Here is a 26,376-nt window from a genome sequence, read left to right as displayed (position 1 = left end):
GGATGGCATAGATTGTTGAGAGCAATCTCGATTGATTGCTCCCTCCAACATAAATATGTGGTCTGATGCCGTTGGGTGTTATGGAGGACTATTCTGAGCTTTCTGGTCGGATAACTAGTATATTGAGTTATTTGATTAACTGTTTCAAAACTGATGAGAAGTATCAACTTTAACAATAATATGTATCATACATTTTCTAAGATCATGTATTTGACAATGTGGGATGATGGATTGCAAATTATTATGATGATGCTGATGTATAAATAGGGCATTGTTGAACGCAATTGGTACATTCTTACGCGTGCCGTCTCCTTCACTGTTACAGTTCTACTCGTCTATGCCGCCTCCAAGCTCTGTTGAAGAAAACTGGGACTGATGGCCTGCTCTGTGTTCTCGGTAAGAATGGCAATGCAAGGAAGCATTCTGCAATTACTGTATCTTCAAAATGACTCAATTGTAATATAATGAATAGGAATGTTAGTGCATGGAAGAGCAAATCGAAGGACTGCAGAGTGAAGAACCTAAGATGTGGAACTGAAAAGGTTTTACAGACGGGTGTAAATCGAGAAGAAATGATGAACTTGTGAATTTATTTTTGACGCAAGTTGAACATGAACTGCAACCTTGAGGAACTGGAGGAAAGAGCAAGTACATTTTTTTTTGTATCACGGGACAGACTGCACATGCATCGGAAGCCCGTTTTGTAGATAACAGAAAAGGGAGGACATAAAGGTACAGACATCCATATTGCACATCCTTAAAATGCCTACGGTATATCCTGCTCTTGATCATCGTGCCCTCTCACCTTTCGGCTGATCACCTTTCCCTGGAGGTCACAGAAACCCTTCCCTTGTTACTCTCCAAAGTCTAAACCCAATGCTAACCTCCATTATTTCATCTCTTTTTTTTTTTTATTTCTTGCCTGTCAAATAATCTTCCTGAATCCATTGTGTTAATTTTTTTTGTCCTACAGGATTTTAAGTCTTCTGCCGACCACCACCTCAGGGTCTCTTGCATTCCCACTACTGAGTTTATTACTTCACCCTCTTTGACCTTTTGTCACTATTTTCCTACATTTCCACTCCTTGTGCTGTGGTGTCTTTTTTGTGGCCATTTCACCATTTGCTTTTGCTACTTTTTGTCCATTTCCCCCTGTTGTTCTGATCTTTCATGAGTCTCGACCGCTGTCGTAAAAAAAATTGTGAACATTCTAAAACTAGGAAGGTAGTGTGGAAAAACAAAACCTTACTCGAGTAACTCGTCACAATCGAGATTAAATCATTTATTTTATACATGATCATGGAGAAAGACAATCAATGCAATGTGATTGCTTTCTGGCTTGATGTTCCAGAGTTTCTTATCTAAAGGCCCGGTCACACCTTGACGTTTTAGCCAGCGATGGCAACGTATTAAAATGTATGTAAAACGCTGGCTTACGTTGAACTTTTGATGTTTTTTTTAAAGATTCGGACGTATTCATAGCGACTTGGTCTTATGTATAACGCATTGGTAACGGACACAGAACGTTTCGTTGTGTTATAGATAACTTATACCAACGAATGCTGAACCTGTTGTCGGCCTACACAACCGATGCCCAACGATAGTCTAACTTAGGCATAGCGCGTTGCACGCATCGCCGACGATGTCGTGACGTAGCCTATTAAAAGGCTGACGCACAACGATTCGAATCATAACTGCCGTAGAAATGGAAGTGACAACATCGCGGTCACACCTTGGCGATCTTGCCAGCGTATGCCGACCTAAGAAAAATGTGTCTAAAACGTTGGGGCACGTCAAATACGGTATGAGTAAGTTTGGTATACGTGAGTACAACGCTAAAGTACGATATCATACGTCGTAGTAAGTAGAGTACGTCAAGAAATTTTAAACATGTTCAAAATTTTTCGACGTACTCGGCGTATGACACACGTTCCGCATGCGATGGGGATAAGTTTTACACACGATATGTGGACGCTTACACACGTCCACAAACGCTACTTATAAGCTACTCATAAGTCGAAACACGTCGCGGTAATGTATTTTTTACGCGAAACTTATTTCTAACTTATGTTTGACGTGCTTTGAACCAATTCTTTACGTAGTCCCAACACACATCGACGTATGTAGACGTATTCCAATGATGTCTTCCGGTCGACAAAAAAAAAAAATGAATGTGTTTCTAGCTTACAACTGCCATATAAAGACGTGTTCCCAGCGGTTTTGGGAATTGGAAAATAAAAATGCTGCTCATAAAAGGGGAACCCAACAGTGTTTTCGAGTTCCTTTTTGAGTCGATGTCCATGTCAGCAGTAACAGTATTAGTATTAGTATTAGTATTAGTAGTAGTTTGTTCATGTTGGCAGTAGTAGGTGAGTGTGAGGGGGAGGGTGTGGGTTATGATGGATCGTCCTTGCGTCCGCGTGTCCACGGGTAGGTTCATAGGCTGCCACTCAACGATTTAAATGGCTGCATCTCCACTATTGAAAGTAGACGCTTGTGCTCAACAATTGGATTTTTTTTACACTCAACGACTTTTAAACGGTACCACTCAGCTATTTTCATTGTTTACAATGAACGATTTAAATTGCTGTCACTCGCCTTTGTTTTTTGACGCTGGCGCTCGGAAATTTTAATCGTTTCTATTGAACGTGTTAAATCGCTCAAACCCCACTATTGAAAGTGGACGCTTGCGCTCAACAATTGGATTTTTTTTACACTCAACGACTTTTAAACGGTACCACTCAGCTATTTTTATTGTTTACAATGAACGATTTAAATTGCTGTCACTCGCCTTTGTTTTTTGACGCTGGGGTTTGAAATTTGAAGCGTTTCTTCTGAACGTGTTAAAACGCTCAAACTCGACTATTTTAAATAGACGCTGCCAATGGACAATTGGAATCATAGCCAAGCTAGACATCGAAGTGTGAACATCCTCGTCATGCCGAAGAAAAGTTTGAAGAATGCTGCAAATAAGTGTCCTGGCCGTGGCCGTGGACGCTGACGCAAGGACGATCCATTATACTGACGTCTTTCAGCCTATGAGTAACTTAAAAGTAACGTCTGTCGATGTGTGGCAACGATCGCGTAACGTGCCAACAACTCGTTAATCATAGGTTAGAAATAAGTTTCGGGTACGCTAAACATTACCTCGGCGTGTCTCAACTTATGATTAACTTACAAGTAGCATGTGTTGACGTCTGTCAACGATCGCAGACCGTGCATACAACTTGTGGCCAGCGTAGCGGAACGTGTGAGTCATACGCCGGCATACGTCGTGAAATTTCAAGCATGAAAAACTTTGAGGACAACCGAAAAGTACAACGTTTAAAGCCAACGTACAACGACGTATGGCAGTGTTTTTCAGCGTGCTCTCAATGTTATCAAAACTTACCCATAACGTATTCAACATGTGCCAGCGTTTTAGAAAAAAAATTCAAAAATCGGCATACGTTGGCTAAAACGTCAAGGTGTGACCGGGCCTTAAGGAACAGAAATTGGAAGCATGATCCACTCACATGTAAGTGAATTGACCAATCGCATTCTGATAAGGGACAAACAGAATGTTTTCAAGGACATGGTCATGTCTCTGTTTCAAATGCAAATTCCTTTGGTATGTTCTTGAGCACTTTCAAGCTCTATCAGATATTTGCATTACTTCACTGCCCTCCCCCCTCATGACTATTGCATAATGTATACTTCATTTCAACATTACAATCCCCTAGAGATTCCTATTCATGTGATTCCTAGAGATTTACTACACAGCTAATTTGTTTTTATTTTTTATTTTTTTGTATCCCTTGTTGAAGCTCGTATGAGAGCTAACACACAACGCACAGCAAGGGAGCATGAAACAAGAGGGGTGGGAGTGGGAAGGCCGAAACAGTGGGGGACAGAGACATTAGGAGATCTGAGAGAGAGAGAGAGAGAGAGAGAGAGAGAGAGAGAGAGAGAGAGAGAGAGAGAGAGAGAGAGAGAGAGAGAGAGAGAGAGAGAGAGAGAGAGAGAGAGAGAGAGAGAGAGAGAGAGAGAGAGAAGGGAGAGAGAAGGGAGAGAGAAGGGAGAGAGAGGGGAGAGAGAGGGGAGAGAGATATATAGATATATAGATATAGATATAGATAGAGAGATATAGATAGAGAGATAGAGAGATAGAGATATAGAGATATAGAGATATAGAGATATAGAGATATAGAGATATGGAGGGATGGGGCGGGGAACACAGGGTATTCAAGAAGAGTTACCGTTAATATTTATTGCAACCCAATAAATTATGAACAACACATGGTTTGGCCTAATTTGTGAGCTTTAGCTTCAGTGAGCACAATTCTACCTTCTTGTGCTTCCATCATTTCACAGGTTTCCTAAACTCCATTTAATGACTCCACACAAGTTTACTTTTAACCTGATGAGCACATCAAGCACCTTTGCATATCGGTAGGGTCTCTGTGTAAACGAACCATGCTGTCATAACAAGTCCACTTGCTGTGCTTCACACGCGTCGCATCATGTTTGTTTCATATTGACCTTTTTCATTTTCTTTCATGTTTTCCTTCACAGGTTTACAGTGCACTGTATCCTTTTATTTATACAGTGTACACGTTTACTATACTTTTCCTCGATTTAAGTGCTTTCACCACCATGTTTTAACGTTTGTGTAGGCATTGACAGTCGGTGCAGCAAGGGTTCCACCGAGCTCGCAAATTATTTGCTGCTTGGTTTTTATGATCGTAATCGCTCGATGTCATGCCCAAGGGGCATCTCGGAGGAAACTCTGGAAGGTAAGAGTTTTGTCACCTGATAAATGTTATACTTGAAAGTATCAAAATACAAACTAAAATATTAGTTTGTACCTTTTCACTCCATTTCCAATGTTGAATGATTCTGATAATTGCCAAGTGTCATCAATTGAGCATGTCGAGATTTTTGTCTGCGGTGACAAAATGTGCTTATCTGTCCACCAGACGTGATGATTCTCGTGAAGGTGGATAGCGTTCACATTTATTGCAACCCAATAAATTACAAAGTGCTTCTTCCTACCATTGTCTCTTGGAGGAATCTGCGTGTCCACTGCATGAACAACGATGAGGTATAAACATGGGTCTTGTGCACACGTAAGCCAGTTACCGTATTATATTGAAATATGAACACAATCGTCAAACAGGACATTGTTTGCCATCTCTTTTGTTTTTCTGACTGAAAGACACCTGCTGCTCTCACCTGAAAACCATTATAAAATGTATATGAATGTCTAAAGAGGATGTCTGTTCAAAGGATTTATTCAGAGATAGCTGTTGAAACGATATTCTGGGTGTTGGCTTAATGGTTAGGGTGGCAGGTTTGGGATCCTAGAGTCCTGAGTTCAAATCCCGCCAGGCTGTTGAATTGATACTAGGTAGGGTTGAGTGGTTGACTCAGCCTGTCATCCTTTTGAGGTCGGCAAAATGAGTACCAGCTTGCTGGGATGATCAAGTCATTGAAGTATCCTGCGTCGGAGTGGTGACCCGTCCATCATTGTGCCCAATAGCCCAGGAGACTGCTTTGGCAGCACCGACACTGCACCGAGTATGGTCCCAAAGGATTTGGATGGATTGTTGAAACGATGCAATTTAAAACATGGTTACAACACACCGTGGAGTCTCCGTACCGATGTCTGAACAAGTACTTGATGAACATTTTACTCACCACATCTTCCATTATCTTATTATCCAACCGAGTACTATGTCGTGTGTGAACCAACACTGAAGAGGCTTAGAGAGGATGCCCGGACACTGGAATACAGTAATATGCATACTTGAAGAGAGAATGAAAGAATAGAGGAGAGAATCCGAGAGAATTTTGAATGCAGAACGTTCGTTTTGTTCACTTGTGAAGTGTCAGATACTTTCCATTACTAAATCAAGAGCATTTGATTGAAGTTTGAGTTGTGTGATGGAAGTGGTACACAAAAATAATATCAATAATACATTGGGGTTTGAACTTCTTGTCGATGTAGTTACAATACTGTGGACATGTGATCAGACAACAATTAAAGGTTGCGACAACCACTGAATCTATGTCGTCATAACGTACCTTATTCATCACTCCTCGACAATGGCCTGCATTGCTGGATTAATCGGGACTGGTTGATTGCTGTTTCCTTCAGTATGAGGATCAGGAAGCAGCAGCAGAAGAATTCAAGATAAGGAGCTTTGTGGAGATGGTTCACCTTTGTAGAACCATTGGTGTACCAAGCGGCACGAATGGTAACAGATGCACATCGCTTTATCTCTATTGTAGATGTCATGGTGTCAGGGGAACATGTGGGCATGAAACACCAACATCTGCACATTGTGTACACATAATGATCGAATGTTTGCTTCCAATTCTCTTCTTCCTCCTCTGCCCTCCCTTTTCCCCCTCTTCTGCCTCATACATCCTCCACTTTCAACCTGCTTTTCCTTTTCTTTCCTTCACAATTAAATCACTCTCTCTCTCATTTACAATATGTTCTCCACACTTCCATGTTTTCTTTTGTTATTACGATTAAAAGAGTTTTTTGTTTTGACCTTGTCACGCTGAATTGTTTGAAGCTTTTCCAACAAGGGACTTTCAAAATGACGTAATCTGCCCCAGAATGCTCGGCATGCAGATACAGAAACCTCTAGAAATAGCGGTCAATGTGGCATGTTAACATATATCGTATTTGTGTGAAAAAGATTGTTGCCTAAAATGGCTCACAAAGCTTCTAAAAAAAAAAAAAAAGCTGGAAATACTTGGAAAAGTATCTGAGAGAAGAGTTCTTCACCATTTGAGAGATCGGGCTACAAACGATATTTTTGCATGATATTTGAAAAAGTTGTGCATGGATTCAAGACAAAACTACCCAGTTAATCTGCCTCTGCACAATGAAAGAGTTGGATAACTTTCTCAGCTTGCCCAGAGGGCTGAAATCTTGCAGCTGTTTGAACTGAAGACTCCCAACAACGTTGACCAGTGCAAAGCCCGAGTAGAGGGGTGCACTCTACTCAAACCCTTGACCATCGCTTTTATGTCAACTGTGATGATATATTCCATGATTTTGCTGATGATTGGAAGGAAGCTAATTGGTCTATAGTTTAGAGCAGTGGTCCTCAACCTTTTGATCCCACAGGCCGCATTCACTACTCCCAAGGATGTTGGGAGCCAGAAAAAATTGATGCATTTTATTGAGAAACTTGATACTGTCACACAACGTTTGTGTTGAGAAATCGATACAACGTTTGGGGTTTATTGGAGTATTGTTTTTTTAATTAATAAATTTTATATGTATTCGATCGATCGATTGTTCACGCACTGTAATTCTGAACAAATTTCCATTCGAGGTGTAATTAATTTAAAATACTGCCGCAAGATGCCGGAAGGTAAAACCAAATTGATTTGATTCCTCCCGGTGGTAAGCGGCAGTGGCCGGCAGCGGCATTGTGTAAGGATTTTCAGGTCACGGCACCGGCCGGCAGTGGCATTGTGTAACCCCCTTTAAAATTGCTACATGGAAATGTGTTTTGATTGGAAAGTCCTCGCGGGCCGCAGTATAGGGCTCCGCGGGCCGCAAGTTGGGGACCAATGGTTTAGAGGATTCGTTTTTTTCACCTTTTTATGCCTCCGCTGATGAAGTCGCCAGAGGCATTATGCTTTTGGGTTGTCCGTATGTCCGTCCGTCCAACCGTCCATGCGTGCTAATTTTCTGTTTTCTCTGTAACTGCTTATCTGATTGACGCAAAATTTTTCACCACAGGTGTGACTACTCATGTAGAATGTTTGAATGATAATTATGATGTCATCGGTAAAGTGGTGTCAGCCATGTTTGAAAAAAGGGAAAAAAATTGGACCTCTGTATATCTGAAACTGCTCCATGATAAAAATTGAAACTTGGCACATGTCAAGTACTCCCCATGGGAAAATAAGTGATTATTTTTTTGATGATGTCATAAGTGGCTTCGTTATGACATCATAATTGCATATGTCAAACGTTTTAGCCGATAAGTTTGAAAATTTTTGAGTGTCATCTCAGGAGAAATTGGTCAACAGAAAAAAAAAATGACGACATTGTTGGTCACGAGGTTCAGCAACAATATTGTTTTTTGTTTCTTTAAACTTTTAAAATCTTTTTCTCCAGAATGGCTGGACAGATCGAGGGGAAACTTCACACACATGTTCCCCAAGCTGTAGGCGTATACCTGATCAGGTCAGGTATGGGAGCATATGCCGGAACAGCACAGCACGTCACTGCATCCATTTTCCGCCGGTACTCCAGGGAGTTCCGTCTGGCCATCCCCATCTCCTTGAAAAGCAGACCAATTTGCTGCAACCACTAGGCATGTGGTCAGCCCATTGGCCTCCTCCACTCATGAGGCTCCATCACTTAGAGAATCTGGTGAGCAGGATCAACGTCAGGAAAATGAGCCACATGTCCATACATCCGCAGCTGATGCTCACAGACTATGCAGGTAACAAATTTCATTTGAGTCTCTCTCAGCAACCCCTCCGTTGCACACAGTCTCAGCAGCAATCGCCAAGGATTCTCCGACGAAACCTCGTACCAAAGGACTTATGTCTCCATCTCAAATCCCTGGTCAGAGTCCAAGTCTCACATCCATAGAGCAAGACTGGAAGCACCAATGACCTGAAGACTCTGACTTTCATCGTCCTGCACAGGTACCAACAGCGCCACACCCCATAATCCAGTGAATCCATGACTCCCAGGCCTGACGCAGACGTCGATTGATCTCTGGGTCACAGCCAGCAGAGACATGAATATCACTGCCAAGGTAAGTGAATCTCTCCATGACCTCAACATCCTCACCACAAACAGGTAGATTCAAGATTGCTGCATCCAAGATGTCATTGAAAGCCTGGATCTTAGTTTTGACCCAGGAAGCCTGTAATCCCAGCAGCTCCGATTACTCATTCAGCACCTTGTGGCCCCCTAAAAGGATATCCAGAGTTTCCGAAAAGATGACTGCATCATCAGAGATCTTGACATTCCAAAACGATGCACCACAGCTTGATCTCTCCAACATCCTCCCCAGAATCCAGTCCATACAAGCAATGAAAAGTGTGGGAGACAGTACACGCCCTTGATGAACTCGAGTAACAACTGGAAATATGTCACAGATGGTATCACGACATCTCACAGCACTCTCAGTACATTGGCATCAGATTGATCAGTTTTGGTGGCACCCCACGAAGACCAAGAATCCTCCAGAGGGCATCCCGATTAACTGAATCAAACACTTTGCAGAGATCAACATAGGCCACAAGTACCCCCTGCCAGAACTCTATTCTGCAATCGGTGAGAACCCGATGGGCAAGGATACGGTCAATCGTCGACCTCTTTGGTGTAAAGTCTGACTGCTCTGGGCGCTGTTGCTCAAGCAGATGGTGGCAAACCCTTTCAAGCATTATCCGAGCAAAGACCTTGCCTGGCACTGAGAGCAGTGTCACTCCTCAGTAGTTGTTGCAGTGCTGGTGATCACCCTTCCCTTTCCAGAGAGGGACAACAAGGCCCCTCTTCCAGTCAGTTGGGATGATGCCTGTGTTCCAGGGAGAGCACAAAACTGCATGCAACGACAAGAGTACAGCATTTCCACCAGCCTTGAGAAGTCCGGCATTGATGCCACAGATCCCAGGAGCTTTACCCCATTTCAACTGGTTCACTGCAGCCCGTGTTTCCACAAACGAAGGTGGATCACAGTTGATTGGAGGGTCAGCAAGAAGGATAGTAACACCCCTGACATCCAACTAAACTGCTGGTGGATCACGCTGGTACAGACGCTCAAAGTGACCGGCCCAGCGGGCCTTCACTTCGGACTCTTCTGTCAAGAACACACTACCCTCCACTCTAACTGCAGTACACCGTGGGACGGGCTTGGAATGCAATGCACAAATTCCCCTGTAAGCAGGACGAGAATCACTTGACCACAGGTGATGCTCTACCCCCTCACAGATTCCTCGCACATAGGCCTCCTTGTCCACACTCAGCGCATGCACAGTTTTACGCCTCAACCAGACTTGAGCGTGGCATAGAATGCATCCTTCATGGTGAGATCCCTTACCACAGTCGGAGCATATGCAAAGACCAGGGAAGTGACACCCATGGAGTGACAAATCCTTCGTCTTATGATACGTTTGTTGACCAGTGTTACCTCAATTATCATTGGGGTCAGCTTGTTGGACACAGTTACAGCAACGACTTGCGCATGGTATCCATCAGAGAGACCAGACCAATCATTGGTGTTACCGCCTGCCATGATCGCGCCACTCTGCAGTCTTTGAACCTCAGAGAGGTTCGAACCACTGATCAAATGCTTGAGCTCAGATGATAACAGACAGGTGATCATCCTCTCTTAGTGTGAGGACATTCCAGGCACCCCCCTGAAGGGTTTGCCTCAGTTCCCCCAAGGAGACCACCTTCTGGTGGACGACACCTCAGCACCACCCTGACACACACCACCACAATCCAACTCGGGAAGGTTACCCCATGGTTTTCCTCCTATCATCAAAGAGTGGGGGTCCTGAAGTCTTTGCTCTACTTCCGTCATCCGGTGAGCTGCCCTGCGGAGGGCAGCAGCACAGGAGGTACTCCCACACAGTGGGTTTTCAATTTTCTTTGCGTTTTTCTTTTGTTTTGCAGAGTGAAAGGTTTTATGGTGGCTGGAGTGCAAATCCTGTCACCAACCTCCTTAAAAACAGTAACCCCACTGTAAGAGGACGTCCGCAGACACAGTTGGGCACTAGATATGGATGGCCGTTGGCTCACAAGGAGCTCCTCCACCCTTTGGCAGGTTTTGTTTTTAATCCTGCTGGGTGTCCATATCCATACACCCTCCTCACCAGAAAATCTGGTGGGGGAGACGGTTTAATCTCTGACAACCCGACCATAAAACAGGTTAGTACAGGTTTACATGATATATGTGGCAAGTCACAGATCTATTCTTGCCTGACCTGACAATAATCTGAGAAAGGAAAATTACTTTATTATTTTGGGGGAATGTGATTACTTAATAGGCTTAATTACTTTTGGCCTGTCTGCTGTTGTGGAATTGAAACAAAACGCCATCTTGTCTTTTCTTACCAATCATCAAGTCCTGCCTCATTGGTCATTTTGAATTGTAGCGGGCATGGGGTTTAAGACATATTCTCGACTTCTCACATTCTGTTGTATATTGTTGTTGAATTATTGAGGCAATATTACCTTAGAAAACCGAAAGATCTTGTTGAAATGAAGACTGTTGAAGCCATGACATAATATTTCATGAAAACAAAATAGAATATGGCTGTTATTTTAAGTCGGCCATTAAAGGGTTAAAACAAAGAATCAGATGAGGCAAGCACCGACAGCAAACTCAGCATATTCTAAAATACAAAATGAGCTTGAATGTCAATCGCCAACATGAAATGCTTCCAACTACCTTTTTTAAGCCCTTTTTTCAAAATTTGTCCGAGACTAAACGCACAGTTATCTGGTTCACTGTGATGGTAGTTTCTCATACCTCTTAACTTCACGACTAACTTGGTGGAACATTTCACTCGTGTTCTTGTGGCTTTTCACAGGTCCATCACAGGTATGTGACTCTCTTGTGGTGGAACGGTGGCCCATCATCCAAGCTTTTGCTCTCGAAGCCATTGGAGCTGGACGAGGATTTTTCACGATGAACCACATGGTACAGTTCAGTTCAAAGGGATTAGAACTTTATGGATAAACTTTAGAGTTTGCCAATTTTTACATTCTCCTTCCACTCGTAATGTTATTCGATATTTATATTGGGGTTGTCTGTGTGAAAATACCACAAATCAATTATTAACCCCTGCCAGCCAACGAAGTTGGCGGGGGATATAGGAATGGGTTCCGTCCGTCCGTCACATTTCGTTTCCGGAGCTTAACTACAAATCCTCTCAAGATGTATTTACGAAATTTGGTACACATATCAAGCAAGCTGTGAACTGGTGCCTTTTGATATTTTCTAATTGATAGGTCACATGGTTTGGCAGCCATGTTGGATTCAAGAAAAATATGAAATAATGTTTTCTCTGGAATCACATAACCTAACTAAGCGAAAATTTGCAATTATCATCTTCCATCATGTCTGCATACATAGTAAAAATTATGAAGTCACATGGTTTGGCGGTCATCTTGGATTGAAAAACACATCTCATCCGATTAACACGAAACTTGACAAACGTATTCCACTGGAGGATTGGAGGCAGAATATAAATTTATGATGTCATAGGTCACATGGTTCATCAGCCATCTTGGATTGAAAATTAATTTAAAAAATCTTCTCCAGAACGGCTGGACAGATTGAGGCAAATTTCACATACACTTTCCTCAACACATCCTTTCAGAAGTTTATTAATTTCTAATTGATAGGTCACATGGTTTTGCGGCCATTTTGAATTTACCCTCAAACCTTCAAACATCTTCTTCTCCAGAATGGCTGGTCAGATCAAGGGGAAACTTCACATACATATTGCACACGCTTAGGGAATATAAGTTTGTTAATCCTCATTTACTATGGCGGGGGATATCGAAGACTTTGTCTTCAACGGATGCTAGTTTTAATATAAAGTGCAACTTTCAATAATCTCTGAAGATGAGAAACTTTCCTTGAAACTTAAATTTATTTGTAATCATATTAATGTATTCGCACTCCCTTTGCTCTCAGGTTGTTGATTTGAACGCGAATCTTCATCAAGTATACAACCAGATGGATCCAGTTTCCTTAAAAGTCTACATAACCCAGGTGAATAACGTTCATTTATCAGTGCTTGGACGTGTGATGTACCTTCACCATCTAGCACAAAGCTAAATGCTGATTAATGTTAGGCCAGGTAAACCCCCTTTTGTTTGTCATAACCCAATGTGGTACTTCATGTGACATCACACATTTTGGCCAATCATAGACAAGGAATGGCTGCCTCCATATGGATTTCTGAGAGGTGAATTCAAGGTGAATTAGTTGCAATCCCTCATGTCCAAGCGTTAACATGATCAAGTGAATTGATTCTCAGTTTCAGATAATTCACTTAACTATGGTACTTTGTGATCCCTGTTGGGATAGCAGAGTTGGCGACTCGAGTCAGTGACTCAGACTCGCGTTGTACTTGAGTCGCAAATTTTTGTGACTTTCGACTTGACCCAGACTTGACAAAATTTACTTGGGACTTGGTGTCTGGGGACTTGCAACTTACATGTGACTTGAGTTTATAACGACTTGTTCACAATGTTTGGAAAATAATCGTTGAATAAACATTGAATTAAAATACGGTTTAAAATGAATGGTAAATTATTTTCAGTTCGTGGCGTGCGCATTTCGGTCAATGACGAATTATGCCTTGTACATGTATATTGTACATGTATTTGTACATGTGCAAGCATGCCAGCACTGAAAGTTGCCGGGTCGCATACTGTTCTCCACCAGGGTTAAAGGGGGGGTCCACTCTTCAGACAGGACAGAGCTCACCATCTCCAAGTGGCAAGCAGCAGTCTTACCAACATAGGAAGCACAACTTTATTCAAACCATGTCATCGTCATTCATGTTAAATCAGAAAACTTGGCCCCGTGCACATCCCAACATGATAAAATGATTTTGTGATTATTTGAATGTCATTTGACTTTGATCATTTTAACTTCATCAAAAATTGTAAGTTATGTCATGACTGATCTTTTTAAAAGGAAAACATAAAAAAGCGTGGTTTATGATAACTAGCAGATACCCGTCTACGACGGGTATGAGGGACAGGACGGGTCACAATACTCGGTTACGGTAGTTTCCTGGGATGTTTTGCGCCACATTCAACAGCTCAGTTCATATTGGTGGTGTGTCTGGGTGCCCATGGTAGTGTTTGAGACCGGTCGCTTTAGATTGTTGGCCTTGGCACATAGTGCCGGATGAGTAACACGAATGATTTGACATATCCATCGTTTCCATATTACCTCCATCAACAGATTAACAACATGGCAGGATAAAAGTCGTAAATGCTGAGTTGAACAAACGTGCTGAACTCATGGACTTAGTTAAGTAAAGCACGTCGTCTGGGACCCAGCCGTCAGTTTGCCGCCGAATGATGCTGATTGTGACGTCATCGATTCCCTCTTTGAAAATTCTATCTATATTCGATTTTTTGAATCCGTTATCACCTGGGTAAATACATGGAACACATAATGTGAAGATTTCGGAAGTATGAACATTATGTTCGGAGAATAGTGTGTTAGGAGTTCCAGGCTTATGCCCAATATATATATATATATATATATATATATATATATATATATATATATATATATATATATATATATATATATATATATATATATATTGACGACAACAGTTGAAGTTAATAAGTTATATGTTTCATATTCCCTCGTGTCCCACCATCTTCCTGCTTCCAGTGTCCTGCCCCATTCAGAATTCCCTAGTGTCCTACTCCCTTCCTGATTCCCCACCTTCCTTCCAGATGATACATTTCATTTTAACGTACATAATAAATATACGAGTGAATTATTAAAATCCCCTTTCCTCTTCAACATTGAATGCTTTGGTTCCACATGTAAACCATCTAAACATAAGCTGAGGTGACTGACTAGTCTCGCGTGCATATGTTCAAGTATTTTTTTTTGTATACAATGTCGAGACTCATATGTGAGCTAACACACAGAACGTACAACAAGGGGAGCAGGAGACAAGAGGGGCAGGAGAGGGAAGGAAAAAACAGTGGGGACACAGAGGCATGAGGAGATCTGTGGAAGGGAGAGGGATGGGGTGGGGTACACAGGGTAAACAAGATGGACATGACAGGGACTTTCAGGAAAGAAAGCAGGGAATTTGAAGGAGGTGGGTTTGAGGTGTTCAGGTGGTGGGCTTGGGATCCTTGGATCCTGAGTTCAAATCCTACTCAGCTGTTGAATTAATAGCAGGTGGGGTTGACTCTGCCTGTCATCCTTCTGAGGTCATCCTGCCAGCTTGTTGGTAACCTGTGTTGGAGTGGTGACCCGTCCAATAGCCAAGAAGACTGCTAAGGCAGCACCAACGCTCTGCACAGAGTGTGGTCCCAATGGATGGATGGATTGTTTGGGGTGGATTAACCGGGGTAGAAATGATCCTGGTTTTGGATGGGGGAAGATAAGAGGTGGTGATGAACAGCTGTTTTCAAAACCTGGAGGGAAGAGTGGGATGGAAGAGAGTGTGGAAGTTTATTCCAAAGGTGGGAAAAGAGGAATGGAAGAGTGAAGGTGAACAGTGATTCTTGATTTTGATAGTTTTCCCAGAAGGGGGTTGCTGGCAGAACTTGAGTGCCCTGCGAATATATGGGGGGGGGACATATCTCATAGCAGTTGGGGGGGGGAGCATGGCTGGAGAGGAGACTGTAGAAGACAGAAAGACCTGCAGTGAGGGAGTGAGAGACCCAAAGACTCAACCTCCTCGCAGGAGATACCAATGATCCTAAATGCCTTGGTTTTCACAGTGTGAAGCCGAGAGAGGTGAGAGGCATGAGCACCAGCCCAGAGGGGAGAGCAGTACTCCATCAGGCTGTGGATGAAAGCTTTGTAAGTGGTCAGGAGCTCAGGTGTGTCAAGGAAGGACTTTGCACGATGGAGGATGCTCACTCAGCGACTGGCTTTTGAGGCTAACTTGGAAATGAGGCTATCCCAGGAAAGATCATGACAGATCCTGAGACCCAGAAGCTTGAAAGAAAGGACTTCTTCAAGAGGATTGATGAGAAAGTAGATGGGGGGAGGGGGGCTTCCAGACGTCCTTTTTTCAGAGAGACATAGTGAGAGTGTGAGATTTGTCCGGATTGAAAGACATGTTCCACGTGTTGGACCAGTTTGTGATTTTACCCAGATCTGCAGTGAGTGAAGAAGCTGCTGCTTGCCAGTCTGAGAGATGACAGATGGTATGGAAGAGGGTGAAGTCATCAGCAAAGAGAAAAGGAGGATTTTCCAGAGAGTCGGATAGATTATTGATGAAAACCAGATAAAGCACAGGGTCCAGTACACTGCCTTGAGGAACTCCAGCCAGGACAGGAAGAGGGGATGAAAGAACTCCATTTAGGGCCACACATTGGCTGTGGCAGGAGAGGAAGTCTGTATAGTAAGCCATGAGTGGAGATGGCCTTGGATACCATAAGAAGATAGTTTGGTGAGCAGTGCAAGGTGCCAGACCGTATCGAAAGCATGCGATACGTCGCGGGAGATGGCTCTGATTTCATATCCCGCATTGAGGACCTCCATCTATTGTTGGGAGAGCAGAAGTAGCATGTTCAGGGTAGAGTGACCTGGTCTGAATCCAAATTGATGATCGGAAATCAGGACATTGGAGAAGAGGAAAGATTTAATGTCGGAAGTGATGATGTATTCCATAACGTTGCTGATGATTTTGAGAAGGCTGATTGGTCTGTAGTTGCAGGGATTTGTTTTTGCACCTTTTTATGCAGAGCGGTAATGTTTGCTGATTTCCAAGTAGATGGCAGATGACCGTGAGCAAATGAAAGGGTGAATAGAACAGAGAGAGGCTGAGCAAGAGCAGCAGAGCATGTTTTTACGACATGTGGGCTGATGCAGTCTGGATCAGTTGCAGAATCTAGTTACACGAGCTATGAAAAGTTAATTTAATATAAATTTATTTTTACTGGGAACAAAACAAAAAAATTGTCTACTGTATGAAGTTGACAAATAAAAACTTGAGTTGAACTCCTTTTCACAACATGCATTGCAATAAATGGAGAGCATACATAATCTTATTTCCTTGATTTGAATGAGACCAGGTAAGGGTGGTTGAGTCGTGAGATAAGGAACGCTATTGAGGAGAAGCAGAAGGTATTTATTAGGTACTAGATGAACTGTGAACCCGTTGTGACAGCGGTTGATAAAAAAAATCATTAAAAAAAAAAGACAGATAGCTCCAGCGAACTATACCGCTGAGGTTGTTTGCATTGATCAAATTCTCCCGAAGAGTACTTGACTGAATCGGGAATTGATTTTTTTAAATAATTTTTTTCGTTGCCCGATTTGAACGAAACTTGATGCTGCACACCGCAGGTGAATGGTGAGTAAGGTGGCACGAAAATGTTTGCGCTATCGTGTACCGTTTTGGCTGTATTTCACGTCCATACATACATACATACATACATGTATACAATATAGAAAAAGTATATATAATATAATATATATATAATGTATAATATGGTAATATATAGATAAAACAACAGGACTTGAGTTCGATTTATATCACTATCGGAGTAAACAGAGGCAAGTTAAGAAAATAACTCTGCAAGCCAAAAGAGAGTATGAGAAGGACGTGGCTACGAATATTAAACATAATAACAAGGCTTTCTTTAAGTACATCAGGGGAAAAGAACAGGTTAGGACCAGTGTGGGCCCATTGGGGAATCACACCGGGAGAGTGGTTCGTGATGAAAGTAAGACGGCAGGCTTATTAAACAGGTATTTTTCTTCACCTTCTACACAATAACAGTCAGGCGAATTGCCAATAGCTGAGAGTATCTATCGAGGAGGTGAGGAAGGGCTTTTACAGAAGATCCAGGTTGGAGTGAAGGAAGTCAAGGAACAGCTTGGTCATCAAAGGGAAGATGAGGCTCCGGGTCCAGATAATATGCATCCGAGAGTATTGATGGAGGTGGCTGAGCAGGGAAGCGAGATATTAACGGATATTTGCAATTGTTCCCTGGAGTCAGGAGAGGTAGTGGAGGATTGGAGAGTAGCAAATGTAACACCATTATTTAAGAAAGGATCCAGATAAGAATTGGGGAAACACAAACCTGTAAGTTGACTTCAGTTGTGGGGAAGGTGTTGGAAAAATTAATTTATGACCGGATGAGGAACCATTTAAACAAATACAAACTAATTAAAGGTAGTCAGCATAGGTTTACCAAAGGTAGTTCCTGTTTTACAAATCTTTTAGAGTTCTATGAAGCAGTTTCTGATTGGGTGAATGATGGAAAGGCAGTGGGCATAGTATGTCTAGATTTTAAGAAGGCATCTGATAAAAGGTACCAACATCGGAGGTTGTTAGCCAAGGTGAGGGCTTGTGGAGTGGCTGGTCAGGCAGATCATTGGATTGCAAACTGGCTTAGTGATAGGAAGCTAAGAGTGGCTGTGAGTGGGAGGATGTTTTGCTGGGAGGATGTAAGTGGCGGGGTACCTCAGGGATCAGTACTTGGACCATTACTATTCATGATTTACATCAATGATTTGGAAAATGCGGTGAAGAGTAAGCTTTCCAAATTTGTGGATGACACAAAGCTTGGAGGTTATGTGGATAGCAGAGGGGGTGGTGATCAGATCCAGGAAAGTATTGATACTTGTATAGTTTGGGGAAAAGTTTGGCAGATGTAAATTAACCTGAGCAAGTGTAAGGTGTTGGGGATGGGGAAGAACAATGAAAATAGAGATTACAGGATGCAAGAGGTAATTTTGGAGTGTCACACAGGAGAAGGATCTGGGGGTGGTAATAGATAAGGGAGGTAAGCAGGCAGCACAGTGCCAGGTAGCTATAGGTCGAACAAATAGGGTTTTTGGTTGTATTCGGAGCGGGATCATTTATAAATCAAGAGGTGGTGTTAACATTGTGCAGGAATTTAGTGAGGGCCACATCGAGAATATTGTGTGCAGTTTGATCACCACACTCAGGAAGGACATAGATGCCATAGAGAGGATTCAGCGCAGGGCTACTCGATTGATTCCGAGCCAAGCTAGACTTAGCTATGAGGAGCAGTTGAAGGAGACACGGCTTTATACACTAGAAAGGAGGCGGTTACGAGGATATATGATAGAGATGTTTAAGATAATGAAGTTAGAGATAAAATAAGTGCAGATGAATTATTCAACAGAGTAGATGGTGATAGAACCAGGGGACACAGCCTTAGAGTAAAGAAGGGGAGAGTTAAGACGGTAGTAAGGTATGGGACTTTCACTCGGAGAGTAGTTGATGCATGGAATGGTCTCCCTAGAAAGGTAGTGGCAGCAGAAACAGTAGATAAGTTTAAATTGGAATTAGATAGGTACCTGGAAGTTATGGAGATGGAGGGGTATGGGGATGTTGGCAGTACTTTCAGGTAGTTTGAGCATTGATGGGTGATTGTGCGCATGTGTACAGAGTGCTGTTGGTGGGGGGACTCGTCAAGGGGTGTTGTGTGGTTGATGTTGTGTGTTTTCTCCCCAAGCCCATGCCCCCTCCCCTGAGGAGAAGGAAAATAAAATAAATAAATACAAAAACCCACTAAAACATTATTTTAAAAATAAGAAATTTTGCGTTTTCTTCTTTGGATCTTGTGTTGATAGACTTGTGTGGTATTGATGTCATGCAGGCATGATGGGCTGAATGACTTCTACCTGTCTGATTTCCTTGTATAGCTTGTACTCAATTTGGTTTATAAATAAATGTGGGACTTGACACAAGTTGAAGTAATACCATCATGACTGGAGACTTGTCCTCAAAGACTTGAGACTTGGCTCAAGGGACTTGTTGACATCTCTGCCATATAGTACTTCTGACTTGTTCCTCCCAAATCCCCCAAAACCAGATGCAGATGGTGGTCTTGGATGGAGCAGAAAGAAAATGGATCAAAGTTCAAAGTAGAGCACCAGAGGGTGGTGTGTTGGGTCCACTACTCTTTGTTACATGCAGTATATTAATACTCTTCCACTCAATATACATCTCAAGACCATGATGACACAAAAATCTCCTAACCAGCTGAGAATAAATCTTAACCGGACTCACTGCAACGAGACTTGCTTCAAGCTGCAGATTGCTCATCTGTATGGCGACTACCGTTTAAAGCTCACAAATACAGTGCTCCATCTTGGAAACGGTATCAACTGCATAATCAAATGTTAGAACCAGTGCAAGAAGAAATGGATCTTGTGATTATTATACACAAGGATCTTCACTTTTGCAGGCATGTTGCTGCAACTGTAAACAAGGCCAACATAAACTTAGGGATGATGAAAACGAGCTTTCAGCCATCTTCATGTAGATATACACTTCCCTTATTATTCAGTCCCTTGTGTGACCTGTGCTTGAATATGGTTACATGGAATGGGGTCCTGCATTTGTTTCTGAGACAGATGAACTTGAAAGGGTTCAAAGAAGGGCTATTATGCTTGTGCCATCAATAAGATATGTAGTTACCATATCAAGACAGGCTTAAGAGATTGAGCACTGAACTGTCGACGCACAAGAGGCAACATGATCCAGTTCTTAAAATTTTAAAACGATATGACAGGATTTCTCAAGATCATTTATTTATAAAGACGAAATGGTCATCACGAATGGAAGTTTTTTTTTTAAAGCAGATTAAGCATCAGGAAAGGATTGTTGAGTCAGATGATCATCACTGTTTGGAACAATATGTAGTCGAGCTCTCACAGTGAAGGCCTTTAAGACCCTTTTAGACCATCACTGGAAATGCAAACAGATCAGCTTGTGCTCACTCTCCCACATACCCGATCAAAAGTATCAATGTTCATAAAGAATGGAAGAATCTATTGCATCAACCATCCTCTGCTTCCGTATATTTCTGTATTTTTTTAATTTTTTTTTTGTGCAGAGTCTCAAATGTTTTGAACACCAATGGCGCAACGTGTTTTCTCTGATGAATTTGGAGAGTTCAACCACTGCACGTGATGCATCACCATTGGACATTGGAGAGGTATGTTTGATGGAAGGCACCTTGATTGTTCAGTTTGCGGTGTGTCACAGATTATATTGGTGCATTGTGCTCGTCTTGTATGGTTATGTTTTACATTCTTATGTTGCATCCAATGGATTTCTCATTTTGATTTGTGTTCCAGCCCTTCAGGACATATTTTCATCATGGACGCCCCGCTGGCAATATGCCTGAAAAATGGTTTGATTATTATCAGTGTGCACCTTCAAATGCGCTTTGCGTATTATAATAATAAGAATTATTATAATAATAACAATAATGTGTAAAGAAATTATAGTACAGTATTATTAAAATTTGTCTTCCACACAATTTCAATTGATTATTAGTTATGCGTCATTTTAATGTGTCTGACACGTTGCATTATGGGGTTTTGGTCATTACCCCACGCACGCAAAACAAAAAGTGAGGTTAAGCAATTGGTTCATGTCTGACAGTCTGTCCGTCCATTTTATCAGTTTATGATAGTCAGTTTATGATCGAGGAACAACTTATTTAAATTGAATATTATATTTTGTAATATTATACATATAATATATATATATTATAACTCAAATAGGAACAGGAATATGAAGACAAGTCTTTCATTTTATTGTACTTTGGCTTTGAATTTGTCATGATCACACATGTGCAGAGGAGTGAGAGAATGTTTATACTCTGTCTGCCTGCCTGGCAGTCAAACAAAATTGAAAGTAATTCCAACAGGAAACTTGCATGTTATTAAGGACACAAACAACAGGCATGAATAACTAATGTAATGTGTTCGATAGGGTGATGGTAATGGACACTGCGGAAAATGGCAGTAAATTCTGGAATTGATTTATTTATATGCCTTAAACAATGAGATCTTTATTCTATTTGAATTTGATGATATACTTGAAGACTATCGTACACAAATCGCTTGTTATAATACTTCTATGAACCTCCAGTTTTGTGTTACTTCAATTTAAACAAGTAAAAAAAAAGACATAAAATGTCATAGCTCCTGTTGTTTTAGTAATTTTGCTTCTGCAATTATAGTGCTAGCCCATATGAATGTACAACTAAAATGGCCACCAGTCTACTAGTTGGCCATCATTAATCAGATCGCAAAATAAAGTGAGACGCACGTGTATGCCATCATGTACTGTGCTTGTGCCAAATTTGAACAAAATCAGACCATGCATGTCTGAGAAATGTTTGGGGACACATTTAGTTAACAAAATGGCCCCCAGTTAGCCATCTTGGATCTGATCTCGAAAAAAAAAATGACAAGCAGATGGGAGCAATCATTTGTTATCTGTGTGCTAAGTTTGAACAACATCAGTTAATGCATGTTTGAAAAATGGTTGAGGACGTGTTCGATAGTGGGTTTTTGATATTTTTTCCAGCTGCCTGCCAGTTGACCATATTTGATTGCATCGTAAAACAAAATGATGTGCATATGAATACCATCATGTTTTGTCTTTGTGCCAAGAACGAATAAAATCGGGCTACACATGTCCGAGATATGGTTGCAGACGCATGCACGCACGCATATGAAGATCGAGTCTAAATCCATAATCCCCCATTTCGGACGAAGTCCAGTGGGGGCTAATAAGGTTTAGTGGGGTGGTGTACAAGACTAGTATTCAGGATTCCTTCTGGACTAATTCAATAGCACAAAACTTCCAGATATTTTAAAAATGATTGTTAAAATCATTTTATTACAATTGAAGTACAGTACGGTACTGCATATACATGAAAACTGCATGGGGTATCGTGTTCGATAATCTCTCTCATTCCTCTTGTCGTGTGTGTGTGTGTGTGTGTGTGTGTGTGTGTGTGTGTGTGTGTGTGTGTGTGTGTGTGTGTGTGTGTGTGTGTGTGTGTGTGTGTGTGTGTGTGTGTGTGTGCCAGCATGCAGCCCTTTGTGTTGTTCGGAGTGCACTCGAGTAAGCAGTGCATTGAGGAAAACAATGAAAGTTGCAGTTCCTTGAAGAACTCTGGTCATGGAGGCTCTCATGCACGACATCTGGTAAACTTTCACCAAGAGATATTTATTATCAAATAACTACGTGTAATAATTGCCTCTGTCACTGAGATTGTTTTCATCCCTGTCTGTCTGTGATCATGATATCGCAAAAAGTTATGGATGGATTCAAATTAAACATTAAACTTGGTGTATAGGTTGGGTGTGTGACAAGAACTAATTGATTAGATTTTGTGAAGATCCGGATCCGGATAGAAGAATTTTAAAAGTGATTCTTGCAATATTGAGAGTTAGGGCCAAAATCGATACATAATATGAAATGTCAAAAGGTTATGGAATGACTTGGATGAAACTTGATGGACAGGTTGGGTGTGACAAGGACGAACTGATTCAATTTAACACGTGGAACATGTCTTTCAATCCGGACAAATCTCACACTCTCACGATGTCTCTCCAAAAGGACCGTTTGGAAAACTCCCCCATCCAGTTTCTCAACAATCCTCTGGAAGAAGTTCTTTCTTTCAAGCTTCTGGGTCTCACTATCTGCCACGATCTTTCCTGGGAAAGCCACATTTCAAACCTGGCCTCCAAAGCCAGTCGCCGACTGGGAATCCTCCATCGTGCAAAGTCCTTCCTCGGCACACCTGAGTTCCTGACCACATACAAAGCTTTCGTCCACAGCCTGATGGAGTACGGCTCTCCCCTCTGGGCTGGTGCTCCTGCCTCCCACCTTTCTCAACTTCACACTGTGGAGACCAAGACATTTCGGATCATTGACATCTCCCACAATGAGGCTGAGTCTTTCGGCTTCTCACTCTCCCACCGCAGGCAGTTCGGTGGTCTTTCTGTCTTCTACCGTCTCTCTCCGATCTCGCCCCCCCCCCTGCTGTGTCTGCGATTTGTCCCCACCATATTTCCACAGGGTGCTCGAGGTCCGCCAACAACCCTTTTTTGGTAAAACTACCAAAATCACGAATCGCTGCTCACCTTCACTCTTTCATTCCTCTTTCTTCCCGCCTCTGGAATAAACTCCCTCACTCTGTTCAATCCGATTCTTCCCTCCGGGCCTTCAAAACAGCTGTTCACCATCACCTCTTGTCGTCCCCCATCCAAATCCTCGATCTTTTCTACCCCCTTAATCCACCCCAAACACACATCCTTCAAATTCCCTTCTTTCCTTCCTAAAAGTCCCTGTAATGTCCATCTTGTATACCCATGTTCCCCGCCCCACCCCTCTCCCTTCCACAGATCCCCTAATGCTTCTGTTCCCCACTGTATTGTCCTTTCCACTCCCACCCCTCTTGTCTCATGCCCCCCCCTTGCTGTGTGTTGTGTGTTCGCTCTCACACGAGCCTCGACAAGGTATACAAAAAAATAAATTGGTATAAATCCGCATCCAGATCTGGATTCGAGAATTATTTAATTTGTCTAGCCCCGAAGGAGTTGTGAGACTATTGTGACACCCCTGTCTCTTGTCTGCCTAGGTTTCTTCATCTATACATTTTTGCTTTAAAAATGTTTTTTCTCTGCAACCGCTGGTCCAATTGACGCAAAACTTTAAATATAGGAGCGACTCCAGATGGAGAATATTTTATTGACAACTCTGCTATTATAGGTCACTTGATCTGGCAGTCATGTTCAGGTCAGGTATGGGAGCATGTGCCAGAACAGCGCGTCGCTGCGTCCACTTTCCGCCGGTACTCCAGGGGCCTCCGTCTGGCCATCCCCCAGGCAGATGCCAGGCCCATCCCCATCTCCTTGAGATGATGGTCAACCTGCTGCAACCATGAGGCACGTGGTCGGCCCACTGGCCTCCTCCACTCATGAGACTCCCTCGCTGAGAGAATCTGGTGAGCAGGATCAGCGTCAGGAAAACGAGCCACATGTCCATACAGCCGCAGCTGACGCTCACGGACTATGCAGGTAACAAATCTCATCCGAGTCTCTCTCAGCAACCGCTCGTTGGACACAAAATCCGACCAGCGATAGCCAAGGATTCTCCGAAGAGACCTGGTACCAAAGGAATTAAGTCTCCGTCTCAGATCCTTGGTCAAAGTCCAAGTCTCGCACCCATAGAGCAAGACTGGAAAGTACCAAGGACCTGAAGACTCGGACTTTCGTCCTCCCGCACAGGTACCGGCAGCGCCACACCCCATGATCCAGTGAATCCATGACTCCCCAGGCCCGACCCAGACGTCTATTGACCTCCGGCTCACAACCTGCGGAGACATGAATATCACTGCCAAGGTAAGTGAATCTATCCACGACCTCAACATCCTCACCACAAACAGACACAGACAGGACAGCAGCATCCAAGATGTCACCGAAAGCCTGGATCTTTGTTTTGACCCAAGAAATCCGTAATCCCAACGGCTCCGACTCCTCATTCAGCACCTCGAGGGCCCCCAAGAGGATGTCTAAAGTCTCCGCAAAGATGACTGCATCATCTGCAAAATCAAGGTCCGAGATCTTGACATTGCCAAACGATGCACCGCAACTTGATCTCTCCGACATCCTCCCAAAATCCAGTCCATACAAGTGCTGAAAAGTGTGGGGGCAAGTACACATCCCTGACGAACTCCAGTAACAACTGGAAATAAGTCAGAGGCGGTACCACCACACTTCACAGCACTCTCAGTACCAGAGTAGAGTTCAGACATCAGATCGATCAGTTTCGGTGGCACCCCACGAAGACCAAGAATCCTCCAGAGGACATCCCGATTCACTGAATCGAACGCTTTACAGAGATCAACATAGGCTGCAAGCAGCCCCTGCGAAACTCTCGTCTGCGTTCAGTGAGGACACGAAGAGCAAGGATACGGTCAATCGTTGACCTCTTTGGTGTAAAGCCTGACTGCTCTGGACGCTGGTGCTCAAGCAGATGGTGGCGAACCCTATCAAGAATTATCCGAGCAAAGACCTTGCCCGGCACTGAGAGCAGCGTCACCCCTCGGTAGTTGTTGCAGTCTTGGCGATCACCCTTCCCTTTCCAGAGAGGGACAACAAGGCCCCTCTTCCAGTCAGTTGGGATGATGCCTGTGTTCCAGGCAGAGCACAAAACTGCATGCAACGACGAGTGCAGCATTTCCACCAGCCTTGAGAAGTTCAGCATGGATGCCACAGATCCCTGGAGCTTTGCCCCGTTTCAACTGGTTCACCGCAGCCCGTGTTTCCACAAGCGATGGTGGACCACAGTTGTCTCGAGCGTCAGCAACAGGGGTTGTAACACCCTTGACATCCAACTCGACACCTGGGGGCTCAGCCTGGTACAACCGCTCAAAGCATCCGTCCCCGCGGGCCTTCACTTCAGACTCCTCTGTCAAGAACCTACCACTCTCTGCTCGAACTGCAGTGCTCCGAGGGATGGGCTTGGATGAACGTAATGCGCGAATTCCCCTGTAAGCGGGACGAGAATCACCTGTCCACAGGTGATGCTCTACCCCCTCACAGATTCCTCGCACATAGGCCTCCTTGTCCACCCTCAGTGCACGTACAGTTTTACGCCTCAGCTCCCTGAACAGCTCAGCTCTGCCATTCAGCCTGGCCCTGCGACTCTGGTCAATGGTATCCAGTGTCCCTTGAGAGACAAAATTCTTCTTTGCCCTGCGGTGAACTCCAGGGCATCCACCGGCAACATCAAGGACGGTGGTCTTGAAGAGTGCTCCACAACTCTTCAGGACCCCCAAAGCACCCAGACCCCCAAGTGTCCACTCAGCCTGTT

At 43.1% G+C, this 26,376-nt stretch overlaps 1 protein-coding gene across 3 annotated transcripts in view; it reads left to right on the top strand.

Moving 5' to 3' along the window:
• DNAAF9 (dynein axonemal assembly factor 9) overlaps nucleotides 1-26,376 on the top strand; it is a 72,262-nt gene that overhangs the window by 1,248 nt on the left and 44,638 nt on the right. For all 3 annotated transcript variants that reach the window (XR_015050062.1, XM_085849028.1, XM_085849029.1), the window contains exons 2-10: nucleotides 326-396; nucleotides 4,656-4,775; nucleotides 4,959-5,083; nucleotides 6,140-6,239; nucleotides 11,569-11,678; nucleotides 12,681-12,758; nucleotides 20,588-20,689; nucleotides 20,832-20,887; nucleotides 22,583-22,700. Coding sequence is in view for 2 of the 3 variants with exons in the window: in XM_085849028.1 (XP_085705154.1) it covers nucleotides 326-396; nucleotides 4,656-4,775; nucleotides 4,959-5,083; nucleotides 6,140-6,239; nucleotides 11,569-11,678; nucleotides 12,681-12,758; nucleotides 20,588-20,689; nucleotides 20,832-20,887; nucleotides 22,583-22,700 (880 nt within the window). In the remaining variant the exon portion in view is untranslated. The remainder of the gene's footprint in view (nucleotides 1-325; nucleotides 397-4,655; nucleotides 4,776-4,958; nucleotides 5,084-6,139; nucleotides 6,240-11,568; nucleotides 11,679-12,680; nucleotides 12,759-20,587; nucleotides 20,690-20,831; nucleotides 20,888-22,582; nucleotides 22,701-26,376) is intronic.

Source organism: Eptatretus burgeri, chromosome 12, assembly GCF_056783735.1.
Source record: "Eptatretus burgeri isolate ZD-2024b chromosome 12, Ebu_testis_v1, whole genome shotgun sequence".
NCBI lineage: Eukaryota > Metazoa > Chordata > Myxini > Myxiniformes > Myxinidae > Eptatretus > Eptatretus burgeri.
Note: the sequence above shows the minus strand (reverse complement) of the source record. Positions and strands in the feature narration are given on the sequence as shown.